The sequence below is a fragment of the Agelaius tricolor genome, unplaced genomic scaffold, assembly GCF_023055355.1.
Source record: "Agelaius tricolor isolate 1412-34295 unplaced genomic scaffold, bAgeTri1.0.p SCAF_23, whole genome shotgun sequence".
In the NCBI taxonomy this organism is placed as follows: Eukaryota; Metazoa; Chordata; class Aves; order Passeriformes; family Icteridae; genus Agelaius; species Agelaius tricolor.
In genome coordinates, this window is record NW_027269283.1 from 3,055,930 (window position 1) to 3,082,104 (window position 26,175).

The 26,175-nt window shown below is 45.3% G+C and overlaps 1 protein-coding gene across 1 annotated transcript; it reads right to left on the minus strand.

Moving 5' to 3' along the window:
• Positions 1–26,175, minus strand: ARHGAP40 (Rho GTPase activating protein 40). Its single transcript, XM_071446810.1, has 15 exons — positions 26,087–26,175; positions 16,816–17,018; positions 11,661–11,881; positions 9,593–9,668; positions 8,711–8,862; positions 7,969–8,134; positions 7,526–7,617; positions 7,334–7,411; positions 6,917–7,076; positions 6,126–6,208; positions 5,130–5,336; positions 4,731–4,871; positions 3,705–3,865; positions 2,866–2,921; positions 1–2,520 (listed from the first exon to the last, which is right to left on the minus strand). Exons 1-15 carry the CDS (start codon positions 26,173–26,175, stop codon positions 2,414–2,416), a joined length of 1,992 nt encoding a protein of 663 aa, XP_071302911.1. The 3' UTR covers positions 1–2,413.

The following is a 26,175-nucleotide window of genomic DNA, read 5'->3' on the forward strand; positions in this document are numbered from 1 at the left end:
GAGATTTTACTGTGGTTTTATTATTTCACTGAATAAATGGAATTTAAATACAGAATTAAAAAATCATAAAAAATAAAAGGTATTAAAAGCCATCCTTCAGGAGTGTCTTGCACATCATTGACTGAAAAATTTACACTTTTTGATACAAAGATAGGAAAAAATTTTATAAGCATATCCATCACCTGGAAAGAGCTGTTTTGTTTTATTTATTTATTTTTTACATTTCCTTTAATATTTAAACCTGATATTTGTCTCATGAGAATCTCCCATTAACCTTGTTTTTCACAGCACTGATTCACATTGTTTGGTGTTCAAAAAACCCCCCTTATTTGCAGTTCACAGCAGCAGTGATGCAGTCCTGACCCCTCAATACACACGGACAGAATATTTCATAAACCAGCACACGAGGGGTGGAAAAAATGCAGCATTGTGTGATTTGCAGGGTGCAATTCAGCTTGCAAAGGAACTTTGAGCTCACAGTGGTACCTTTGGTACTTCTCAGGTTATCACATCTCTGGCATTTCCTCTTTGCCATCTTTACTCCATCACTGCCACAAGGAATTCCAGAAGGGATGCTGAACAGGTACCTTTGGTTTTTAAAGCCCCCGTTTACAGCAGCTTGATCTTTCCAGAGACATCAATCACTCACTAGAATCAGGCTCTTTCAGGCACAAGTTAAGCCCTAGAGAAGAGGCATCTCAAGAATTGTTGACACCTGGGTGAGGGTTGGGAGGTTCTATCACAGGTTCTTAAGAAGAGATCTATGAAGGTGATCCAGCCAGTCAATGCATCTGCATCATCTCAACCAAAAAGAATAGACAGACTCTCTAATAGATCAATAATTTTGAGATATCTGCAGCACTCATAGAGAATTCACAGAAAGCTGGAAAGGATATGGACTGTGGCTCACCTGTTCCTCAAGGATCTTAACCACCAAGAGGATTCAGCCACACAGACAGAATAATCACAGAGTGAAGAACAGAATCTAGGAGATTGAGATAATGAATAAAGAAAGCTACACTTCATTCTGGGGACAAAAATAAAAAAAAGGAGAGGAGGGAAAATTCAGATTGCAATGGAAACAAACTCCTCTAACAAAAGAAATAATACTGGAGATTGTCACTAGTGCAGCTGGGATTTGGCAAATGAAATACTTTGAGTATACACTTGCAGGGCAGCCCTGCTTCTGCCACATGAATAAATATCCAACCATGTTTACAACAAACAGTATTTAGAGAAAGGAGTCCACATTTCCAGACAGTCTGGGTGTTTCACCTCTCACACTCACTGCACTGTGGGGTCCCTCACTTGAGGTATTTCAGCATCACCACAGAGGAAAGCAACACTTCTGCACCCTCCTCCCAGGCATGGTGCTCTTGGAGCTGAGGTTGGGTGATGATGGTGACGATGAGGAGGCAGCAGCAGGGTGTGAGTGTTCTGCTCTGCCCTCACTGTCCAGCCCACAGTGCCCAGGCTGTGTGGGTGCAGTGGAAATGTGCAGCCAGAGCAGGGGGGCTCAGCTCAGCTCAGCCACCTCACACCTCAGGGGAGCTTGGTTGATTTGGAACAAACACATTCACACAGAATCTTCCACAAGGAAGTCCAGTTCACGTGGCCAGGTCAGATTACCAACCTCACATCAGCTTCAGCATGTTTCCTGTGTTGTCTGTTGATATATTGGTTGTCCATCCAAATAAATGCATGTTTGACCCTCACCAGTGGCAATTTGGGTGTGCATTACCAGCATGGGACAGGCACCTTCCTGTCACACTGCATATCTGAAAGGCTGCTGGATTTTCCACACCTTTTTTCAAGGAAAGTTATTTTCTTGTGTTGCATGTATGCATTTAACTGCAGTCATGACATACATGATGTGCTGGTGTCACATCCCATCTGGCCTTTTTGGAAACATCCTTTGTCATTCTTCAAAGAACAGAACAGGAGCTTAATAGTGAAGCCCAGGGTCATAAATTGTTCTGGTGAAATGCCACAGGCAATCATGGACCTTACCCAAGGGATGTCCTTGGTACCACTGCAGCATTTGACTGTCTCTCCTCCAAAAGAAAGAGCAAATGCAGGATACACAAATGCCTTCCACCATATTCAAGATAATCTTTTTCTTCTTCTGTTCCATCTTTGCCTCACAACCACTGCAGCTTAGCTTTCAGGGTTTGTTTGGGGGGATATTTTGTTTAAGAGCAGCCATTCCCCCTGCAAACTCTGCTACACCATGATAATTGCTGTTTGTTTCAGGCCACTGTGCTCTCACTGCCAGCTGCCATGGAAGCAGTTAATAAAGGTGCTTTTCCTTCCAGCAAACAAGCAGTGTCTGCTCTGACACTACAACAGCAAAGTCTCTATTTCCACACCTTCCAAAAACTGCAACCAAGTGCTTTGTTCCCTCGTGTTTTCCTTAGAACATCCGAGGACAAGATGGGTTTTGCTTAATTATCCACTCAGCATGGGGGTTGATGTGGTACAAGTCCAAGAGGTAAGTGTCTGGGTCCAGGCAATGTTCACCTGTTAAAACAAGACATTCAGAAAAAAACCACATTTTTTAATATCCTTAGTCATTTAGCTGCTAGATTTGGTTTTTGTTTGCTTTTGCCCCCACTTAAAAACTAGGATTTGTTCACATTCATTTCCATATTGCAACCTTTCAGAAGTATTTCCACAAATCTGAGGAAATGGCTTTGAGATGAAAGAGGGAAGATGCACATTAGATGTTAGGAAGAAATTCTTCAGTCTTGGCGTGGTAAGACCATGGCACAGTTGCCCAGAGAATTTTTTTAACTGCCTCCTAAAAGAAGCTAAGCATAAAACTGCATATCAGAGTCCTTATTTTCAGCTACCATTTGTACTTACCAATATTGCCTCCCACTTCATACAGGAGCAAGTTTGTGCACTCTGTGGAGTTGTTACTGCAGAAAGAAAATCACACTGAAGGTTAAATCTCTGCAAAACAGGTTGGGTGGTTTAGTAATATTCCTTCAAAAGGATTGTTTGTGGTTCAGAGGCCAGCAATGATCAGAGGCCATGGGACAGAGACCTTGCTGATCCTCCTGCACGGTGCAGGACACCCAAAATTGGAAAAAAAGAAAACAAGGCAAGATGTTGGTGAGCTGACCCATATCCAGCCAACTTCCCCTCACCCTCCTTGCCTGGACACCTCGTGGGACACAGGAGAGGCACTGCCACATCACCCACTAAATACAGCCTGCAGGAGCTGGGACAGAGGGGCAGGAGCTCCTCTGCTCCTGTTTTGCGTTAGTTCAGCACAGGAGCACAGGAGGGAATTGCAGAGTTTATTTTAGGAAATCCCTACATTAACATAAGCACACTGGAATTACTACTCCAGGCAGTGATACAGGTGATGCTTTCCTGCAGGAAGGCTGGAGGGGGTTTTGCTTGTCAGGGTCAATGTTGTTACCTTCTCCCTTCCCTTCAGCAAGGATTCTGGAGTTCACTTGGTGTCCAGCAGCCCAGAGGGCACCACTGACCTCCTGGCAGTCTGAGCACTGGATGGAATCACTCAGAAGAAAATTTGCCTTCCCCATCCAGCACCATTTCCTAGGCTTAGGAGAGAGAACAATCTCTCCCCATGACTCGCTGTGCTTCCATCTCACCTTTACCTCCAGACAGAAAACAGCAGCCAGACCACTCAGTCCCTTTTTCTTTTTTAAGCAGAGAAAAAAGCCATTTACCACTTGAGGAGGTTGACAGTGTTAACAATATTCCAGCCATTCTGGCACAGGTTCTTCTGAAACTGCCTCAAGACATCAGCAACCCTGGTTGCATTGTTCAAGTGCACCTCCAGAGAGTCTTTCAGGAGGAGTGAGGCGTGGACTTTCACAACCTTGGAAGGCTGAACAAGGCAGGCAAAAAGAAAAAAAAGTGCTTAAAGAAAGACTCTTATCAGTCAAAACATTCATTTTCAAAATAAATTGGAGAGTGTGAAGAATTAAACAAGAATTCAGGCTTGTTTCTTACAGTACAGGTTGAATGGAAGCCCCAAGGTGAGCACTGTGAATAAATCATCAATGTTTTGTGTTGGGGCCACGAGAGGAGCCCTGTGCCCTCCATCAGCGAGTGCTGCTGCTCTCTGCTGTTCAAACACAGCACTGACACAAGCTGGGATGAAAATAGGACTTGTCAGAAGACATTCTGACAAATTGTTTTGCACAACTGTGAATGACTCTTCTGAAATTCATTTAAATTACTTGGAAAGGAGTTTAGAGATCCGGGTTGCAGGCTACTGAATTTCAGAAAGATCCTTTGCAAAGAAAGAAAGCACCAAGTGATGTGCCATTTTCACAAACCTTGTAAAGCAAAAAGAAAATTAGGCAATTGCCTGAATTTATGCTTTAAAAAATGAAAATAAGTCTGCTTTTATCACGGCAGACGTATCTGTGCCAACACATGGGACACTCAGAGCCATAAGAATTCTGCTCTTAACATGGGGAAAAACAAAATTTCTGCTCCTGATCTCTTTCCTACTTTTAACCAAGTGTTTTGCAGCCTGAAATATATTTAGTGCTCTTGCTGTTGAGATCAGTTTTTGCTACAACCCGGCCAAAAGCATCTGGGAAACTATTCCTCATTATTCTGCTTTTTTTTTTGTCCCTCTTGCTCTTTTCAAGGGTATCTCCCCTTTCATCTTTCTGAGTTCCCAGTTAAACATTTGACAGTGCCACACAGGGGTTTGGGTTTTTCCCCAGGCCCTAGCTCACCTCTCCCTGGTTCTTTTCCACCTTGTCTTTATCAGCGTGGATCTTCCGCAGCAGATTTTTAATGCGCTTGTCACAGAACTGGTACCTTCTGCTGTTGCTCTCGTTCAGCTTTCTCACCTGAGCCACCAGAAAAGAGGAGACCTGGGCAGGGGAGAAGGGTGCAAACAGGAATTAAATCAAGCAGAGATAAGGATGTCATTTAAGAATCTGATCATCACTTTAGCTCCGTAAATAGACAAGAAAATCTGTGTACCTTTAGGGAGACTTGGAATTCAGCCAGAGGTTTTGCTCACAGCTGTGTAATTCCTCTGAAATTTCCAAGCCTATCCTTTCCCTGTCCCAATCCTTACAGGACCAAGACACTGCTGCCCCAGACCACCACATTCCTGTGTAACTCACAGTCCAGAGCAGGTCCTGGTAATGGATCATCACGCGCACCACGTCAGCCGCCCCCTCCGCCAGCTGCTTCTCCTTCCCCTCAGGGATCTTGTTTGGCAGCCCCTTGTGCATGAAGAGGTTTGGGGCCATGACTGTGGAAACGTTCCAGAGGTTCATTTTGTTGTTTTTTTCCCTGGCAACCACCTTGCTGAGAAACTCAAGAAGGGCCTGAGAAGAGGGAAAGAGATGCAAGCCATCCATTACTAGTAATGCTCAAAAAATGTATGCTAGTAATGCCATCCAATACTAGTAATGCTCATTACTACTATCATGGCAATTGCTGGAGAGATCATTAATCAGCACTTTTTCTTGCTATAGATCAGCAAATCCCATTTCTCCTGTCAGGAAGTAGAGTGACCAATTTCTAATATTAGGATAGCAACAAATAACCACATCAGGAGGGGCTTATCCAGTATATATGAATCAGGAAAAACAGTCTGTGTGGGAAACAGATGAGTTTTTACTCCTTGGCAGGTGGTAATTTATAAATTCTAGCTGTAAAAGTTTCTGAATGAAAAGATGAACCCCCTCCTCTCTTTCGGTGTCCCCTCAAAGCCATTCCCAGATGTAGAAAACTAAGACTTTTTGGATTATCTCTTTTACCTCACACCCTCACCAGAGCCATGACAGATCATCTTTGACTGAATTATATATTCCAGTGCTCTAAATGAAGAGTGCAGGGTGCTAAGTCAGCCTTACCTTTAATACCTGGGAGCTGAACTATTCAGGAGGGGAAAATAAAAGGCAGCAACAACCACCACAGCTCTTATAAAGCACAGAAAGGCAGAGATGGTGACTATTTAAAAGCCATGTAGCTGGAGGTATGGCTTAGTGGTTGCCTTGAAGTGCTGGGGGAATGGTTGGACTCAAAGATTTGAAGAAGGTTTTGGGTTTTTTTCAATCTGAACAATTCTGTGATTCTATGCTTTACCAGCAAAATCAAAAGCAAGGAGTTACCTTCAGAGTGTTTCTGTTGGACTCTGGTAGAATCAAGATCAGGAGGTTTAGAGCTTGCAATCTTTGCTTCAGGTCTGGAATATCTAGGAGAGTAACAACAGGACAGAGGATTCAGGTTTCTGACCCTTCTTTTTGAGCACAGGAATCCTCCAAGGAATGAGACAATTACTTGTTGAATGGTTGGTCATCTAGAATTTGAGACCTTGTTTCACAGGAGCAACTCAAACTCATACTGTCCTTGAAAGGAGAACCACCCATGTTTTAGAAAACTGATTTCCTTCAGAGTACACAATCAACCAGCAACTCTCATGCCCTTGAAGAGCAGCAAAAGAACCCATAATTCCCCATTTTTTGAACAAAGAACTTGTGCACTCAAGATTAACACATCCAAACTCCTAGTCTGCCCTTCAGGATCTTAAATCTCTAAGGGCAACACACACACAAGAGGTTCAGCTCATGTCTATTAATCCCACTAGTGAACAAAGATATGTGCTTGCAGAACAGCACATTACCTGCAGGCTGTGTGCCCTGGCCACCTCCCACAGCTCAGTCTGTGTGTCACTACTGCTCAATTTGTCCTGACAAATGCAGCAACCAGACAAATGCAGGCTCCAGTGACACAGAACTGAAGCCCCTGGCCCAGTGCTGCTGCAGAAAGGCGAATTCAACCCAGCACCAGTGACTGCCACCCTCAGCTGTGCCGTGCTCCCATCACCACAGGCTCCCAACACACCTGACAGGGCAGCTTTGCACAGCCCAGACTGGTGCTGGCAGGCAGGGCAGGCACTCACTCTGAACAGCAGCAAAGGCAGGCAGGTACTCTGCAGTCAGCAGCGGGGCCGGCAGCTCGCGGATGAATCTCTTGAGCAGCCCCGACACGTCGTTCTGGTGGACATCATCCCAGCGGAACAGGCCACTGTAGAAGTCCCTTTCCAGCTTCTGCTCCAGGCTCTAGCAGAAAGATGGAATTTATCACATGCTTTAGTGAGCAAATGTGAGAGAAATTTTATGGTTGACTACTGGGAGGGTGAGACGTGGAGGCGAAATGGTGCAGAGAGCCTCAGCACACACTGCAGTGTTTGCCAGCAATGGGTGTTTGTGGTTGTACTGGGGAGGGGATGAGATCATTCAGCTCATTCAAACACTTGGTTCAGCAAATGCTTCCTAATCACCCCCAACACTTCCAAACAATGCTAAAGGGCTCATACCTTAATCCTGGTCTGGGACCCAGAAACTCTCAGGATGCCCTCTGTTTCAAGCCCTCTCTTCTCCAGGCAGGACAGCAGCTGTTAGAGGGGGAAACAGCTCTTAGGCACAGAGGATGAGGAGTCAGCCTGTCCTTATCACAGACTCATGACTCTGAGGACCAGAGGTGTGAATGAAACCAGCATAGAACTTACTGCCTGGAGTAGCAGAGGGACCTTGGTGTTGGGCAGCAGCTTTTGGTCATTTTCCAACAGGGTGTTGAGTGGAACTCCAAAGAGTCTTTTCTCTACAACAGAAACAACATTTCCAAGTCTGTCTCAACATTCAGTCTCAGCTCTAATAGAGGTGCAAGGGATAAATCCCCCACTGCAGACTAAGATGGTACTTTTGTAAACACTGATACTGGAGAAAGAGAGTTAAACAGGACAATTGCAGCCAGACATAAAGGTGGCAGTAGGTCTTGGTATCATGATCCACTGACTTCCAGGAGAAATCCAAAGAAAGCACACCTGTCACAAGGTTTCTTATCAAAGCCGCTCTGTTCTAACATTTGAAACACAACTGATGAGTGTATTATGAGAAGATGAATGCAAAAAACATAAAAAAAACCATAAAAAGCACAAAAAAAACAACTAACCTGTAGTTTTCAGTTTTGCTGCTTTGTTTCTCTTCAGCTCAAAGCCCAGGATATCACAGAGAGCTGTAAGCTCAATGAGGGCCAGTGTAGGGATCTTCTTCATGTCCTGAGCTGACAGATCTCCAATCCTGGTCACTCCTAGTCTGCCCTTTGGGATCTTAAATCTCTAAGGGAAACACACACAAAATATTCAGCTCAAGTTATCTCTGTTAATCCCACAAATGAACAACTTTTGCTGTAGTCTTATTTTTTTTAATCATAACCAGGCATCTGTTCTTCCTGCTGTGTTCAAGACCAGACATATGCCCAAAACTACTCCTACTCAACCACCAGCTGAATAAATATTTTCCTTTTTCAATATTGCTCTTTAATCATACTGGAGATGCCAATTTTTCTAAGTTAAAGGCAGCCTAATACCCACCCCAATTCTACTTGAATTTTGGAAGCAGCCCAGTTCATTTGCAGAGAGAAGAAAACTTCAGAATTATGAGTAAGAAAGTGCAATTAGTTACTCTCCTCTTTTCAGAGGAAACAACAAGGATGTGTGTCAAAATAGGGAGTTTCAGATAAAAGTGTTGGTTCTTTTCATCCTCCTCTAAACAATGTCTATCCTTGCCCAATATTGCAAAGATAACAGCACAGCACACCCCAAAATACCACCAAACACTGACCCATTTTATTGTACCACCTTGACAAGCCAAGGCTAATAAATTCTAACAAGAAAAATTCCTCCAGTGCTTACTGTTAGGCCATTTCCATCCTTTAACTTCCTGGGTTCAGACAGGAAGGATCCCTTGAGCAGGACAGCTGCTTGCTCTGAGTAGGCAACATCCATGTTGAACACCTCCTCCTTCCCAGGGTTTCGAACTGTGCAGGAATAATCCTGGGTTTCTGCTGCAGAGGAAAAATTGTCTTGAATTTCTGCAAGCCAGGAAAGCAAATGTGCTAAAAATGAGGTTTGAGATAGGTTTGGTGCCATTGCTTTTAAAAATCCTGCAGTAACACATGAAAAGAGTGTCCCCACAACATAGAATTATCTGTAGGGTAAGAGTCTTCCCTGAAAGGTTTTTCAGGCATTGGAACATTGGATGGAGTCACCATCCCTGGAAAAGTTCAAAACTTGTGCAGATGTGGCACCTGGGGACATGGTTTAGTGGTGAACACACTGCTGCTGAGTCAGTGGTTGTACTTGTGATTCTGGAGAACTTTTCCAAGTTTAATGAGTCTGTAATCAGTGTGAAGTCACAACATTATGATTCAAATTACCAGGTCACTGGCAAGGCAAAACCACAGCCTTAAATTAAAGGACACACCTATGGCTAACCTCTCTTTACACAACTGCTCGTGGCATTTATAAGGTTTCACTGACTTTACTAGACTGATTTTAGTTTCATCTTTCAGTTGCTTTTTCAAGAACTTACAATGGTCAGATGAGTGACAATTCTAACAACGCTGGGGCTTGGAAAAGTTTATTAATCCATGGTGTGAATAATCACATAAAGAAACCCACAGCCCAACACAAACAAGTTTCAGATACTGTATATACTTAAATATGTGTGTGGCTTTCCTTCCAGTTTCAGACCTACTTCAGATCCTATTCTGCATTTAAAAACTTCCTCCTTACTTCTCTGGGTGTTTGAAGTCCGTAGATTGTGCCACAGTGGGTCTGGGCTGGACTCCTCTTTCTCTGCTGCTGTGTCCTGAAAAATAAGAAAGTTGTTTTAGCCACAACCAAGGGACCAGAACCACAGGAAAACAGCTGAAAAGATGGTGGTTATGAATTCTTTATCAAGTTAAAAAAAAGATAAAAAAATCTAAATAAACCAACCAATCCTCCCCCCAAAAAAGGCAGAGTTAGTCTTTCTCCAGGATTTCCACCTCCACAAGGTCAGCTTATCAGAACTGAATTTGGGAAGTGCTCTTGTTTTGTTTAATAGTGATTTAACATGTCACTGGAACAAAGACAACACAAGAGGGCTCCAAACGATGCCAGTGCTCCACGAGGAACTATACAGCAGGAATGTTCCTCCAGCCTGGGAAGGCTGTGCATCTGCAGGTCTTCCAGTAACTCCTCAACACTGCAACCAACATTTCTCCAGTCTCAATCTCTTGAACTGAAAGGAAGCCAAGACATACCAGGAGCCTGCAGCCACATTTCTCTTCACAGAGAAAAGCAAGGCACAATTATTTCCAAGAATATTTCTGAGATTCACATTCTCTGAACCTCAGAGAAAGAAAACACAATTCTTAACATTTGCTGTGCCTGTGTTTGTGCAAAAGTAGAATGCAACATGGGGATTGTTTACCCAAAGTCCTGGTGTTTTGTTTCCTTGGCCTATCAGGGCCAAGTGTGTGTGTGTGTTGGGACTGTCAGGGGACAGTCTCTCTGCTTGCAGAGATTCAGTGCAGTGTGAGCAGTGTGTGTGCAGGGTTGAGTGCTTAGCAGAGTCAGTTTTAGATGTATAGAATATTATAGCATAATAAAGTAATTAATTAGCCTTCTGATACCCATGGAGTCAGAGGCATCGTTCTCTCCCTCACCAACGTGGGAGTCACCTTTCATTTGCTATAAGAGCCCTAGACCCAGGAAGCCAAGTCAAGCCCCACTTGCTTGACTTGAAGAGTCAAGAAGTGTAAGAGCCTGAGTGAGAGATTGTTACAGCAGTCCAGGGTTGTGGGTGACAGAGCTGTGCCCACAGCTGTCAGCTCCAGCTGCAGGCAGCCCTGGAGACCCTTTGGTTTTGGTTACAATGCATTAGAGACTTTTCTTTGCTGGGCATCTTAACACAGTAGCACCAATCTATATCTTAACTTTTATCTATAGCCTATCATAACTACTATAATTACCATATTCATGTTACTATTCTCCAATCACTAAAAGTTAGTACAGTACAGTTTAAGCTAGAAGTTGTTTTTCAGTTTTCTTGCAGTGGAAAATTTTGAGACCTTTTTTCTACCTGCAACATTTGCTGCCTTGTTTGCCTGTGCTATCTTTCTGCTTGGTAAAAACATCTTCTTGTTTGAGGTGGGTTTATCCTTTGCACTAAGCCATAAAAACCCCTTCTAACTAACATAACCAAGGAGACAAAGGGTATCCAGTAAGACTGGCTCAGCGATTCTTTTCTTCTATATCAAAATTTGCTTCCATCTCTATTCCTCCTTCATATTCTACATTCAAAAATCTTTCTGCTAAACATACATATCTGTGAGACTTTCTTGTCAAACTTTCATCTGTCCCAACTAAGAAGCTCTTTTAGGAGATGCCAACATCTCCTAAAAGATAGAATAGGGGGATAGAATATAAGAAAATAAAGATAGTGTAGAAAGTAATCTCACCCCTAAGAGAGTTGCAACTGGGCCAATTAGCAAAGATGAGGAACAGGCCTGACTTTAACAGGCCACAGGTGTAACCAATGAGAAGAAGAGTGCTGTAAAAGGCTGGAGGGAGGGAAGGAAGGAAGGAAGGAAGGAAGGAAGGAAGGAAGGAAGGAACGAACGAACGAACGAACGAACGAACGAACGAACGAACGAACGAACGAACGAACGAACGAACTGGGGTCAGTTGGCTCCTTTGTGAAGAAGAAAGAGCCAGTGCTCTGAGGAGCTGCCCACGAGGAAACACCAAGAAGGTACCAAACTTTTGTGATAAGGAGACAGTGGTCTGGATCCCCTGCGATAAGATACCAACACACCTGGGAGCCGCTGGCAGCGAAGATGTCGCGCACGTCGCGCACGGGGTGCTTGTTCCTCCTGCGGCGCGAGCGCGAGTAGGTGTCCAGCCGGCGCTGCACGGCCGCCGCCTGCGTCCTGGTCAGCGTGGACAGCAGCACCAGGTTGTCCTTGTCCCCCGCCGGCTCCCCGAGCAGCTCGGCCAGCCCCGCGTCCTGCAGCCAGTCGGCCTCGGCCTCTCCCTCTGCCAGGGCACAGGGAGGGGGGGTTTGTTACTCTCCTCTTTTCAGAGGAAACAACAAGGATGTGTGTCAAAATAGGGAGTTTCAGATAAAAGTGTTATTTCTTTTGATCATCCTCTACACAATGTCTATCCTTGCCCAATGTTGCAAAGATAACAGCACAGCACACCCCACAATACCACCAAACACTGACCCATTTTATTGTACCACCTTGACAAGCCAAGGCTGATAAATTCTAACAAGAAAAATTCCTCCAGTGCTTACTGTTAGGCCATTTCCATCCTTTAACTTCCTGGGTTCAGACAGGAAGGATCCCTTGAGCAGGACAGCTGCTTGCTCTGAGTAGGCAACACATTGAACCCCTCCTCTTTCCAGTTCTGGGATTTTTGCAGTGCTTCAGGGCAGAGAGCAGGAGCCTGGGCTGTTCCCTGGCTGGGATTGTCCCATTGTTCCCAATGGGACATCATGGGAGGGAGCCAGTGCTGTGTTCTGAAGGCCATTCTCAAAATCTCTGCCCTAATCCTAAATGCCCAGCTGGGTATGGGGTGACACCAGAGTTCACACAGCTCTTTGGGCAGGTGTAGCTGCTCACACAGTTCTTATTGCTCATTCCAGGAGAGGAAAAAGGAGAAGAAAGAACTGTGGAGGCAGAGATACTCCCAGGAGCACAGCTCCCAGAGGAGCTGGGCAGAAGAGGGCACAAATGTGACTCTGGGTGGTATTTAGACAAGGAGTGTGACAGGATATGGGAGTAAAGTCAGGTGCACTTGATAAATCTGCCTTTCCATGGACTGCCTGTGGAAAGGGGAGCTCTGGAAGCAGCACACAGCCACCCCAGGAGGAATGGCAGGGCTTCCCTGGATCCCACCTGATCTTTCAACACCTTTGAGAATGGACAAAATGTCTGTGAGAAGCCACAACACACAAAACTCCATATTTGGCCCTTTGTGCCTTTCCCAATGACTTGGCTGCTGCTTTTACTTTTTTAAAAAATCTATATGCATGCCTAGGTATAAACTTTTTTTTTTTTTTTTAATATCAGATATTTTTAATATATTTTTAATACCAGATTCTGATCTGGTAAGTTCAAATGTATTTTACTTACTATACTTGCTGAACTATTTGCGTGCATCATCTGTACTCTTTAATTTTTTAAGTGGATTGGTATCCATACACTCAGCTAAAGCAAAAACGTTATCTTTACTCTGTGCATTCATTTTATACCTGGGCCTATTCAAAATATCACCAAAATTAAAGACAATTCCAGTTCCAGAAGGAAGTGTGAGAAGCCTGGAGACAGTGCAGCACCATTACTCAAACAAGCTCAGTTCTACTTCATTCTTCAATACATGTAAAGTTACACTTCAAACACAGAATACTTTTTTTTTTTTTTCTTATGGGATACACTCATAAGGAAGTGCAAGTGAGAAAGTGCCCTGAGCAAGGCAGCTACTTGAAATTCAAAGACGAAAGAAACAATTTAGCAGGTGACTTCAACTTTAACACAGCAAACACCACAAAGCCTTTATCTTTTCAATTCCATCTACCACATTCATTCACTGCAGGCAGCTCCAGCACAGCCCTACCAAAGGTTATACTGGGAAAAAGAAAAATCACAACTGAACTGGTTGGCACAGAGCAGCTCATTCCCACTCTTCCTGTCCTATGCAAACTTCCACCTCCTCAGCTACCACAGCAGCTCAGACCAAGTTTTATTATTGCTGCATCAATAAAAAGCAGCCATAAAGCTCTCCTTGAGAGATTAAATAATTTCATTTTTCTGGAGAAACCTCATGTTGATGCAGCTTGCAAACACATGTTGTGACACAAAACTCAGTCTTCAGAGTGTGGTCTTTGTGATTTCTGGTGTCATAATGAAACAGAACTTTTTTCATCATCACACCGCAATAAATAGAGCTGATCTTGAAGTCAAGTATTTCCCTAAGTGAATCTTCTAGCAAATTGTCTGATTTTCCTCCATGGCCCTAAGTTTTGGTCTTTTCCCATGTCTGGTTCACAGAAGTTTGCAGGTAACAGCATCCCCTGGGCACAGCCAGTGGTGGTCCCACTCCCAGCCCCTCACCAAACACTTTCTTGTTCTGCATCCATGGTTTCACAGCAGAACAACACACAAAAAGCTTCTGGTTTATTTTGCCTTTGGGAACTAGAGGAAGTGAAGTGTATTGCTTGCAAATATTGAAAATAGCCAATTCCAGTCATAACAGGAAACTGATCTTGCACACAATCCCACAGAGCAGCCCCTCCATCGGACATCCGTGTGAGCCTGCTGCCCCATCTGGTGCCAAAGCACCAGATTGTAATTCCTCTAGTTGCTATTTTGGCCCAGTTATGTTTGCCAGTAACACAAAAGGAAACCAGCAAAATGGGTTATTTCTGGGGAGAAGGGAAAATTTGGAGAGAAACAGGTCAGAGCAGAGAGATCCACAGAAGATGAGCTGCAGGTTTAAGCCTGGAGAGCTGCTAAGATTTGCCTTGTGAGTTCCAGGCAAGCAGCATCTCAGGAGGGCGAGATTTGGAATGATTTTCCAAACTAAAGAACACCAGTTCCACAAATTTACTTGAAACATAACCTAGTCAAAAATAGCATTCATAATAAAGTATTCCCAAATATTTAAAGGACAGCTAGAGCATCCTACATTTTCAGACTAAACATTAAACACAACTTCCTATCTAATTTTTGAAGGTGAAGAATTCCCCTTTGCAGGCAGTTCTCAGCCACAGTTACATGCTGTAAGGTCACAAACAGCTATTTTAGTGCCTGTGTCCTCAGCTGGCTGTGCTGTCAGGCCCTGCACAGAGCTGGGCAAACAGTGACAGCAAGGACAGCACAAAGCTGCATTTCAGGAAAAGCTGTTTCCTGCTCCCACCAACTGCTAGCAAGGCCACGAGTTCCCCCAGCACCTTTCAGCTGCCCCAGGCCTGCAGTTACACACTGGCCCTCCACTGCCACCAGCAGCTCCCCAGGACACCCCTCCTCACCCAGGGCTTGCACAGGAGTGTTCCCAGCTGGGTCAGCATGTTTGCAGGGCCTTATCTCCCCAGCCTGCCCTGTCCCTGTGTTATCACCAGCCATCTCCCAGGCTGAGCCAGGCTGTCTCCAGACAGAGCTGCCCATCTCTCAGTTCCCCAGATTTATGCAAAAAGTGAAGGTGCCTCTGGCTCTGAGGAGTCCCACAGCCTCTGTGCTCTGAGCAGGAGCTGCAGAGATGCCAAAGCCAAAGGCTGCACCCTGCACACCATCCAAAGCTTCCCCACTCCCAGCACAGCGTTTATTTGCCTAAGCTCCTTCAGAAAAGGCATCAGGAGCCCAAGCCTGCCCCACCTCCTTCCCCAGGCTGCTGGGAAGGCTTTGCTACTTGGAGCATCATTTCAAGCCTGTCTGGTTTCAATGGCCAATTAAGCACTCAGCTCCTGCCTGCTAGATTAATCTACAGCATTAAAAGACATTTCCTCATATCCCTGCTTGTACACAGTAATCAAATTGCCTCCAGCATATCAGTCTTTAGGATATCCCAGACAGTCTTTCATCTCATGGGATGGTCTCTTTTCCAGTCTGCTTCCTGGTGCACTCATTTTCTGAATACCTTTGCATCTCTTCCACTTCTAAAAATCAAACTTGTTTCCTTTATAAAAAGGGACATTACAGCAGAACTTCATGTTTACCATGTCCTGCCAGTGATGGCAGATAGGGACAGTGATATTCCCACCCTGCTCTCCAGAGCCTCTCTATGTCCCCATGAGAGCAATTGGCCCTTCCCAAGCCCAGCAGCACACTGGGACTGTCACACAAGCATTTCCCCAGGACACAGATCATCCTCAGTACCAGGCAGCACAGCAGCTGTGCAGGCTGCAAACCTGCGTTCAAGGAGATGCCAACCACCTCAATTTCTTCAAAATGGACCCAGAAAGGTGTGATCCCCACCTGTGGGATCTCTGGGTGTTTATCAGCACTTATCAGCCCTCCAGCACCCCAGGGTGTTGAGCTCCCCATGGGACTGCTCATCAGGAGCTGCAGTGACAGGACAAGGAGTAATGGGTTCACACTGAAAGAGGGGAATGTAGTGTTGGATATTAGGAAGAAATCCTTCCCTGGGAGGGTGGGCAGGCCCTGGCACAGGGTGCCCAGAGCAGCTGGGGCTGCCCCTGGATCTCTGGCAGTGCCCAAGGCCAGGCTGGATGGGGCTTAGAGCAGCCTGGCACAGGTGGAAGGTGTCCATGGCAGGGTTGGTACTGGATGGGCTTTAAAGTCCCTTCCAACCCAAACCATTCTGTGATTCTATAGAAGGAAAACATATCCCAAAAGTTTTGGAATAACTGGCCCAGGTTCCAATTATTCCAAAGCACTGGATAACATCAGTGCTCCAGAAAGTGCATTAGAAACAACCCATACACATTTCTGCCAAAGAAAGAAAAAAAGGATATGCAGGAAAAACCTTGTGTGGATGGATTCAAGGCTTTCTGGATGTTTATTGTGGTTTTTGGAATAGAGAATTAGAGAGGGAACAGTCAGCCTTCCACAGAAGCAGCTCCCACAAAAGCCACTATGATGAATCTCAGAACCATGCACACCAACAGCCCCAGCTCTCACAGAGTGTTTACCATACACCACCTGAGCTGGCACTGAGAGCCCCCACCCTTGCTGGGGCTGCTTGAAAAACCTGGAGCCTTGAACATGTTCCTGGGACTGACCTTTGGAGTCTGCTTTGCTCCAGAAGCCGAAACCAGGCCAGGCCAACCCTCTCCTTCTGCAGGGCATCATCCACCACCCAATTAAAATAATATCTCTATCCCTGATTGACTGATAATATTCTAACCATACTCCAACATGCTTCTGAGTTGTTCAGGTGCATAAGCAAATCTTCTCTTTCAGATGTTCACATTCCTCTCCTCACTCCCAACATTTTTGGCAACCTACCCTCCTGTGTTTTGACATCTGCAAGGCTGCATTCCTCCTGCTCGGCTTCAGCGCTCTGTTTAATGTTCTCCACTTCCAGCCAAAAACTGTCCATTGACAAGTTGTCCAAAGCCTCTCCCCTGGAATTCGTGCTCTCTGACACAGGGGATGCCACAGCACTCTTTGGAGGAAGCTGGTTCATTTTCCAAGGGCAATGTCTGCTGCTGAGAGAGGAAGAGATAAGGGGAGAGAGATTAAGCTCCACATATTGCACACGGCATTTGTGTCCAACCTCCACTGATTAATGACTGCAGCAAAGCCAAACAGAGGTAACTGCTGAACTTCCTCTGCTTGGTGTTTAGCAATACAGACAAGGCTGGGACTAAATCCCCCAGAGAATGGGGAAAACTGCTGTCCAAACACGTGAGAGGACACGGATCAACGGAGTGTTTTCAGTGCTGTCCCTCCTGTGACCTCCAACACACCACCTACCACCCCACACTCACTGCAAGACCTCCCTGCAAGTTTGCACAGACACCCTCTGCATTCCCAGCCACCCAGGATGCTCCAGGCTCAGTGCATGTGTGCTCCAGGACCTGGCACAGAGAGGAGCCTGGCAGCTCCCACCACAGCAGCCCAAACCCAGCAGGTTTGTGCTCCCTGTGCAAAAACCAGCGCAGCTCCATCCCCTGCACTTCAGCTCACACAACAAACAACTCACAGGGCTGAGGCCCCCTTTTCCTGCCTAGACCAGATTTTTCAGCTGTGAAACAACATGAGGTGTCCTGGGAAAGCCAAGCATATGGAATTTTCTTACCACCCTGCTGATTCATTCATGCACAGCTGAAGTCCCAGACTGGCCTCATTCAGCTTTCAGCCCTGGTGCTCTGAGCTTCTCATCACTTCATAAAACAGTACCTCTCCTAAAATGAGCTATAATTGTCTTCAAAGAGTTCCAAGCTATTTAAACCCTGCTATTTTTCAAAGACTTACCAAAAAATGGGGTAAGTGGAACATACTTATGAGAACACCTCAATGGTTCCACTGATGAATATAAAAATTAAAGAGGTGAAACACTAACTGTGGGTGGTTCAAGAAACACACATGAACAGCCACCACTACCAAACACAGGCCAAAATTCCTTTATAGTTTCATTAAAAAAAAAATCAAGTCTAAGTCTTACACCTTGAAAACCATGACAACTAAACACCCACAAAATGCTATTTAGCCTCCTAGCTCTAAGAGCCAAAAGTTAAAGATGACAAAATATCTGGAAAGTTTTAGCCCCTTTCATTCCAGAAAGCCATTATTAGCAGTTCTGGCACTAACTTGCTTCAGTTGAGGAGCACTTCAAGTTTTAAAAAGCTAATTTGAAGATTAATAACTGAGGCAAACTTTGTAGGACACTCTGCACTTGTGTTTACACACATGCATGTACATCACACTCACACCTCACTCTAACACACAGAGGCAGCCCCTCTCTTCTGGAGGTCAGAACCACAGCAAAAGCATCACTCCAGAGACATCTGGAGACAGCCACAGTGTTTAGAACAAGAACCGAAGGGGTTTGCTTGTTTGTTTGACAGGAAGACAAAAGTGAAAGACTGACTTGAGCTATTCTGCCACCCAGCAGGCAAGAACAGAGGCAATCTGCTTTCCTGTTTCTGGATACCCAAATAACATTCAAGATACCAATTTATACCCTGGTGGAGCACTTAAATAGTCAATTCAAAACTTATTTTTTACCTGCACAGTTCGTGTCCAACTCTCAGTTCCACTGCACCTACTAACTCAAATTATTTTCTCTCTTTTCAACCTTTTACTTCTATCTTTACCCAGTAGGATTTAAAAAGTTATATTGCATCCCTCACCTTCACTCTTCAGCTTTAGTACTCCTCTCCATTTTCTCACATTTGCTGACAATTATCTCATAAGATTAGATTTAAACAAATACACCTTGCTAGCATCAAAAAAGACTCAACACCTTGCTAGGTTTCTATTATGAACCAGTCAACAGAACTCATCACTTGAAACATGAAACTTAGTGGAAGGAGGAATTCAGATTATTTTGAGGGAGTTGGTTTTGGCCATATGAGGACCACTGGAAGACAAACTTGCACTGAAGAAGTCTCCCAGTGCCCAACACTCAGGAACCATCTTACAAGCTCTCCTAATTGCTCTACTGCAGGCTTGCAGCAGGCACAAAACAACTCTTCTTGCCTTAAGTTACTGTCCTATATTCCCATGGCATCTAGGTTATACAGATTAAAGCACCTCCAAAATGCACCTTTCCTTTGTGTTCAGCCTGGTTTGGAGCTGGCTCAAAACACCCCAGAAATCTCCAGAGTTCAACACAAACCAGAATTGAGGTTTGCAGCTCCAGCAGAACCTGCCCCAGACCTGACCAGCAGCTTGCACCCAGCAGTGTGCTCTGTGACAAGCCTGTGTCACCCACGGCTGTGACAATTCCTTCCCCACGCCTGCCTGGAAAAAACAACACCATTTTAAGCCAACATAAATAAAATCTTCAGCTCTTTCCAAAGGGTGGCTCTTGACTTAGATCTTCTGCATGACTGACCCAGACACCAGGCTCTGAATGCCAGTTACATCCCAGATGTTACTCCAAGGGGAGCATTATTTGTGTAAGGCACTAGGGCATATTCCTGGGGCACACCTGAGAAGGGTCACAATAAAGGCCTCACAGCCCAGGTTTCAGGCTATGCCCTTGCCAGGAGCTGGTTCTGGTCTACCTTCAGTCCTTATCTCAGAGTTCTGGTGCAAGGACAGAGTTTTGCCAAACAGGGAACTGCTGCACCCCATCCCACCCTGACTGTGCTCCTCACCATCCACAGTTCCCTGGCTTCCTTCCACAGCTGGAAATACAGATGTGCTTGGACTGCTTGCACCAAAAGCCCACCAGTCACACAATAAATCTACCCTAAGAAGCCACAGCTGAGCTACCTGTGTGTCAAACAAAAGCCATCCTAACTTTTCCCCCTCAACTGGCCCATTTACTGCTGCACTAGATTTGCTTTCAGAAAATTGCAGGATGCTGATATCACACAGCAGCTCTGCAGAGAGGCAGCAGGACCCAAAGCCCAGCTCTACCAGTGTTAAACTAGAGCTGTTGCTCCTGTCTCACAGGAAAACAAAAATCAGACCTTCACCCTTAGAAAATGTTTTATTTTCTGATCTAAATTCCTTTTTTTTTCCTTGAACTCAGTGCACAGTGCTTTGCAGATCCAGCTGCCCAGGTGGAAGGCTAATTTTAGACTCAGTGCACCTAAAAGATTGTTCTTCCTCATTGCATACCCGAGTCAACTGGAGGGCAGCCTGTGACGTTCCAGCACAGCAACAGCTGAGATTGAAAGCAGAGATTGTTGGCTTCAAATGTTAATGGCTCAGTGCAACTGGGCAAAGAGGAGGTGGAATAATCAAGTCCACTCCATTGCACTGTCAACCTAGCAAAAAGCATCAGATTATGAAGCTTTAAAAATTAACCCAACAAAAAAGGAGACTGGCAGAAAGATCTTGTTGAGGACAGCCATACAGGAAGGGCCCTGTGGGAAGACTGAGCATCTTAATTCAAATTTCTCCTCTTGTTAAGAGCACAGCCAGTTTTAACAAGGCTCCAGCTTCACCTGGCACCTTCAGCCTAAGCCTGGCTTCACAGCATTAGCAGCACAGCTGTGAGGAATTAGGCTGGCACAGAGCTTACAGTTTGTTTTGTTCCCTCTCCATGTGCCCTCCACGAGGATCCCTGGGAGCTCTGCATGCCTGGCTCAGTGCTGGGGGCTCACTGACCCTGGGCTGCAAAACGCAGCCCCAGAGGAGTTTTTGATCTGTTCCTAGATACTGTCAACACACTGCAAATATGTTGCAAACACTCATGTAATTCTTCACCCTCTTGAATACCAAAATACAATAAACACTGTTGCTATGTTCACTCCAGGCCTGAATCACTCCCATGAGAGAGTTTCTCAAAGGACCTGGAGCTGCTTGGGCTTCTTTTCTGCTTGCTCAACATCCCTCCCTCATTGAAATACCTCTCTAGCAGATGAATAAATAAAAAGGTTTCCTCTCAAGCATTTCAAACAGACCAGGAGGCAACAAGTGGAAGCCAAGAAAATGGAATTCCTTTAAGTTTCTGCTTCCAGAAAACTAAGGTGAGAAGAAGGCAACAAGAACAGAATTTAGGCAGACAAGGCAGTCCTGCCACACAAGCAGCATCCAGTCTTTAAAGACATTTCCAAAGATCTGGAGCAAAGGCACACATGGAACAAAGAAACAGAAAGTCTGAATGAGCCTCAAGAGCAGCTTTGGAGTAGCATACCAAGTCACAGCATCATTCACAACAACCCAGACCATGAGCATGGAACACGAGCATCTTGCAAGAAAAGAAAAAAGAAAAAGAGATTAGTCTATCAACTGATCAACTGGTTGCAGTATTTTGACAGATAAAGACCCTTAGTGAGAGAACAAAATTGTATTAATGTCAGACCATGCACATCCTACCTGCTTTCAATTTACTTCAAGAACAAGAACAACTCACAAGCACAAAAGCAAAAACTTGAAATGAACAACAAAAAAGTCCATGCAGGTTCTTCTCACATTCTTCCAGTTTCTTACCCTAAGCATGCAGTTTAAACCTAAATAATGAAATGTTTTTAATTAAATGTTTTTAAATGTACTTAATTCTGAAGAGATTAAAGTCACCTAAAGATCAGCAGTTCATAGCATACTCAGTTTTCTTGTTTAAAATCATGTAGTGGGATAAAGGCACCCAGGAATAACAGACAGGAGTATTCAAAAAACTGAGAAAATCCTGAAGCAGTAACTCATACATATACTTTTTTTTTTTTCCATAGATGTTTTCAATAGCTGTAACTATTTTTCTTATTGGAGGTTTAAACTTCAGTTTATCAAAATTATCAATGCAAATATAAAAACAGGCTCCTGTATGGAAGAAGTCAGTCTACTCATTATCAAAATCTTACATGAAATACACATGATCACTATTTCATTGAGACACACAGAACTACACAAAAACCACAGAGAGCAATTTTATGCAGGAAATGCCTCATGAACAAAAATTCCACAACTTTTCTACTAAAGGTCTGAACCAGAAGAAAGCCCTACTGCAAATCTTTAATGCCTGGCTTAGTAACTCTCAAAATACCCAAATTTTGTACATGAACACCACTACCAATTCCTCCCTTCTCCCCACAACAATATGAAGAAAAGACCTCCTAAGGTTTATCCTTGAGATAAAATGGAAAGCACATAGCTGGTTCAGGTGCCTCAGCCCAGGCCATAAAAGCAAAGAGAGGCTAATTATCAAATTACTGCAGTGGCAGTGAACAGTAACTTACCCAACAGACTCTCACCATGCTTTCCTTTCCCTGCCTTAACCAAAGCAGCTAGAGCCAGAATTAAAGCAATTTTAGCTTTAGCAGTCTGCTACTGCTGATATGCCTCTGCATATCTCTGACCAGAGATTTGCTCACATGTTTAATAGTTTCACTGAGTATCCCCTGTGAGAAGTCACAGTGCCTTTAGCCCAGGCTGTTTTGTCCAGCACTGCTGCCAACCCCCACTTCTGTCCCCATTAAGGCATTTTTTATCAAGGACTTTGCCCACGTGGGATGGCACAGTTGAAGGTCTGTCTCTACAGCACCAGGGAGAATAGTTAAGATGGCAGTGCCACAATTTGCTAATAAGATTACAGCTTGTTTTCAGTAACACAGCAATCAGCTCATCAAGATCTGCCATTATGCAAGCAGCTTGGGGAGCAGCGTCATTTCAGGTTGTTTTGAAGAAGCCTGTTCTGCAAGTGATAAAGAGGACATGCCAGATCCTGCTCTGTGTGTGCAGCAATTCCCAAAGCTGCAGCTGTGCCCCAGTGCAGCAGTGAGGAAGAGCAGCCTCACCTCCTGTCCTGGCATTCTCAGTGAGAGCAGATAAAGCAAGCAGCAAACCTTTGCCCAGGGCTGTGTGGAGTAAAAGATGTGAATCCTGAGGCTTGTGTGTATCCCACTGCTTCAGACTGGCACCTGCAGTGTTTTCTGTGCTGCACAAACTCCAGTGGAGCACTGGTGCAGAGAGGCTGTGGATGTTCCATCCTGAAAGTGTTTAAGGCCAGGTTGGACAGGGCTTGGAGAAACCTGATCTGATCTTGGGCATCCCTTCCCATGGATCAGTTTGGAACTTTATGATCTTTAAGGTCCCTTCCAACCCAAAGCATTCTATGATTCTGTTACCTCCACCACAGCTTTGGATCTCAACTAAAGCACAGGTTGTAACTTTCCTGACAATACGGGTCTCTATCAAAGTATTTAAGGGCAAAGAAACTCCATCTCTACTTTCTTGTCTCAGGCCTTCATCTGGAATTGATTTGTCTCTTCTCCATGTAGTAAGGGGCGAAATAAGCAAGCTAAGGAATAGGGAAAGTTGCCTTTAATTACAGATCTGCCTCGAGGCATCTCTGACTGAAACTCAGAGCAGAACAAGAACAGGATTGATAACCCCACGCAGATACAGCCAAATTAAAAATATTCAAAGCCATGTTTAGCTTACACTATTAGCTGTGTGTCTGTCCCACCACACCAGGGCTTGTTTTGGCCTCAGAAGACACAACCCATCCTCCCTGTGCATGGCTTTGTGTTTGACTGTAAGGTCACAGTGGACCAGCCTGTTGTTCACTTTCCCTGCATTAGCAGGGTAAGCCAAACAGGAAAGGGCTTTCATCCAAAGGGAAATCCTGCTGGGAGAAAGGGGTACCTGGCCAAAACAAATCTTCAGTAGTACTGGGATCCTTAATGTGATTGTGAATTGATGAAGCTGATCTCCAGGATGATTAGATGTCAGTCTTTAATTAAAAGGTGGCATTCCTAACCCCATTTCCATCTCCACTGAATCCATGTCCATTTAAACACGCCAGCAGCTTTGTCCATGTCCTTGTCCACAAGGACCTGCTCTGCCATTCCAATTCCACCTATCAGTATGGCACCAGGATCCCAAACCCCTCAGCACAGCTGGCATGGGGCTACAAACCCCACAGCCCCATAGCTCCCACATCTTGTCCTCACCCACTCCCCTCTCCCAGGCAGAAGCTGCCCTGGGCTGAGCACAGGAGTGCCATGAGGAGAGCAGCAGGCAGGGAATCACTGCCCTTTGGCAGGGAACCACTGCCCTGTGGTGCCTTTGCTGTCACAGCCCCGAGCACTCTCTGCCAGGGATCTGCTGAGGCCAATGAGTCAGTACCTCCCAGTCACTGCACACATCCTCAAAACACGCTCCCGTTACACCAGCTGAGGCACCTTGCCTTTATTGCCATCTCTGATGGGACTTCAGTGAGATGCTCAGCCTGTGCACTCCTCAGACACTCAGCTGAGGGACCAAGGGCTGAGGGACCCCTTGGCTTCCAGAGAAAAGGTGCCAGCTGTTTGAATCCACTATGGAAAGGCTCTGAACTTATTTCCTGTGTGATCATTCATTGCCTTTTACTGAAGGAGGTTCACACTCAAACACTTGTCCTACAGCTTCTCAACCTGGAGTAAATCAGGGTGATAGAACTCATCCTTATTTCTTCTTCTAGCCCCCTCTACCAGCTGTAGCTGCATTAGAGCACAGAATGAGTAACTGCAAGTTGTTGCTCAGCTGCATGAGAACAGCTCAGAGATGTTGGAGAGGCCACAAGAGTGACGTGCTGAGCAGCACAGGGGAAGGAGGGGTGGAGAGGTGTGCTGGAATCCAGCTAGGCTTCACTCACGAGGGCTTCAGGGATGCAGGAAGACAGGGAGGAGTCATCAACTCCTCACTTGGATTTCTCAGGGCAGAGTTATTACACATAACACAAAGTGCTTGGCTTACCCTGCCATGAAAAGCCCTTGGCTGGGATTTGTAACCAATTCTGTTACTGGAGTGTCACCAGCCAGCCCAGGGCCACCAGCCCTGCCCGTGAGCAGCCCCAGGTCCCATAAGCTTTGAGAGGAAGAGGAGGAGGGAGGCAGATCTGGCTCAGCAGTGGCTTTTGCTCCATGGCAGCACCACCAGCCCCTTGCAAACCAGCAGGAATCTTACTGGGAACTCAATAAGCACGTCAGAGTTGCTGACCAAAAATAAGCCCTGATTACGGCCAACTAATTAGAAGCAGGCTGGCATATCCTTGCCCTATTGGACAGGTAAGTTTTAGGTCAATCCTGGGCAAGAGGCTTAGCTACACATAAACACACAGACACCTCACCTGTGGTGAGTCCTGAGTGAGCAGGTGGGAAGTGCCTCTTGGCTGGGGTTCAATGTTTGGGGCAAAGTTGGTGAGCAAGTTTGAGATTCCTGCTGCAGCACCTCCTCAGAGCTGACCACAGAGGTGTTCTGGCAGCAGCACAGGCACTGGAACTCAACTAACTCGTTTGGCAAAAGCCTTAAGTCGTTAACAAATATTTTGATTTTTATCAAAGAAAGCCTGCAACACTGAAGGTTTCAATCTCGTTCTCTTCCACGTGGGTAATTTTAAAGTAATTTACCATATCATTTCTGTGTCTGTCCCCCTACAATTATTATTAATTTTTTTATTTCACAACTCAGATTTTGCCTGGGGTCTTCTAAAGAGTTCCCGCCTTGCTTTGAATGCATAGTGTCATCAAATTGGACTGGAAAAAATGACAGCTAAGACAGATACATGAAAATGTGAGCTGTGATTAGAAGTAAAATCACTGCCAGCACATTCACCCAAAATCAACAGATTCTGACCACTACAGCAAGGGAACATTCTAAAACTCAATGCAAACTTCTCAACTGATGCAAATACACCTTAGCTGAATTCTCAACTCATATAATATCCAGTAAACACACAAGCAGAACAGTGTTTGTCAAGCAGAGCAGTTCAAATTTCAGTTCTATTCTCCACTAATTGCATGATAAATCAGCAGTTCTTACATTCCTATAGATGCACAAAGCCCCGAAGAGCTGGCAGACCCCAAGGCAGGTTACACTGGGTCACAGGGCAGCATTTCAGCCCCTCGGGTCCCACTTCCCCAGCTTGCTGCACTCACCCCAGAGTGAGCACAGAGAAAAGAACAGGGATTTTCGTAGGCTTAGCACGAGGAAGAAGAAAGGGAATTTCCACAGGTTTCATTTCACGATCAGGGCACTCAAAGCACTATTTTAAGAACACACAATAGCCTGCTCACCTCTAGAAATTCACCTTGCTTCCACCCACCCCATCCCAGGTGCCCCGCCTTAGGGAGCAGAGCAGCCGGGACCACCCCGTGCACCAGGGGACACTCGGTACCTGCTGAGCAGCTGGGCACAGCTGGCTGCCCGCACAGGTGCCAGCACCCCCCTGGCCATCCTGGAGCCACCCGTGCCGCGCTTGTCCAT

Bases quoted from the DNA above. Each gene is read 5' to 3' on its own strand.
- ARHGAP40 (XM_071446810.1), bottom strand. From the start codon at position 26,175: ATGGACAAGCGCGGCACGGGTGGCTCCAGGATGGCCAGGGGGGTGCTG. The intron at 5,337-6,125 runs GTAACTCCTTGC...CCCTCTTCTCAG, and splicing joins CCAACAGAAACACTCTGAAG to GCCCTTCTTGAGTTTCTCAG. The intron at 3,866-4,730 runs GTGAGCTAGGGC...TGCCTTGTTCAG, and splicing joins TGGAAAAGAACCAGGGAGAG to CCTTCCAAGGTTGTGAAAGT.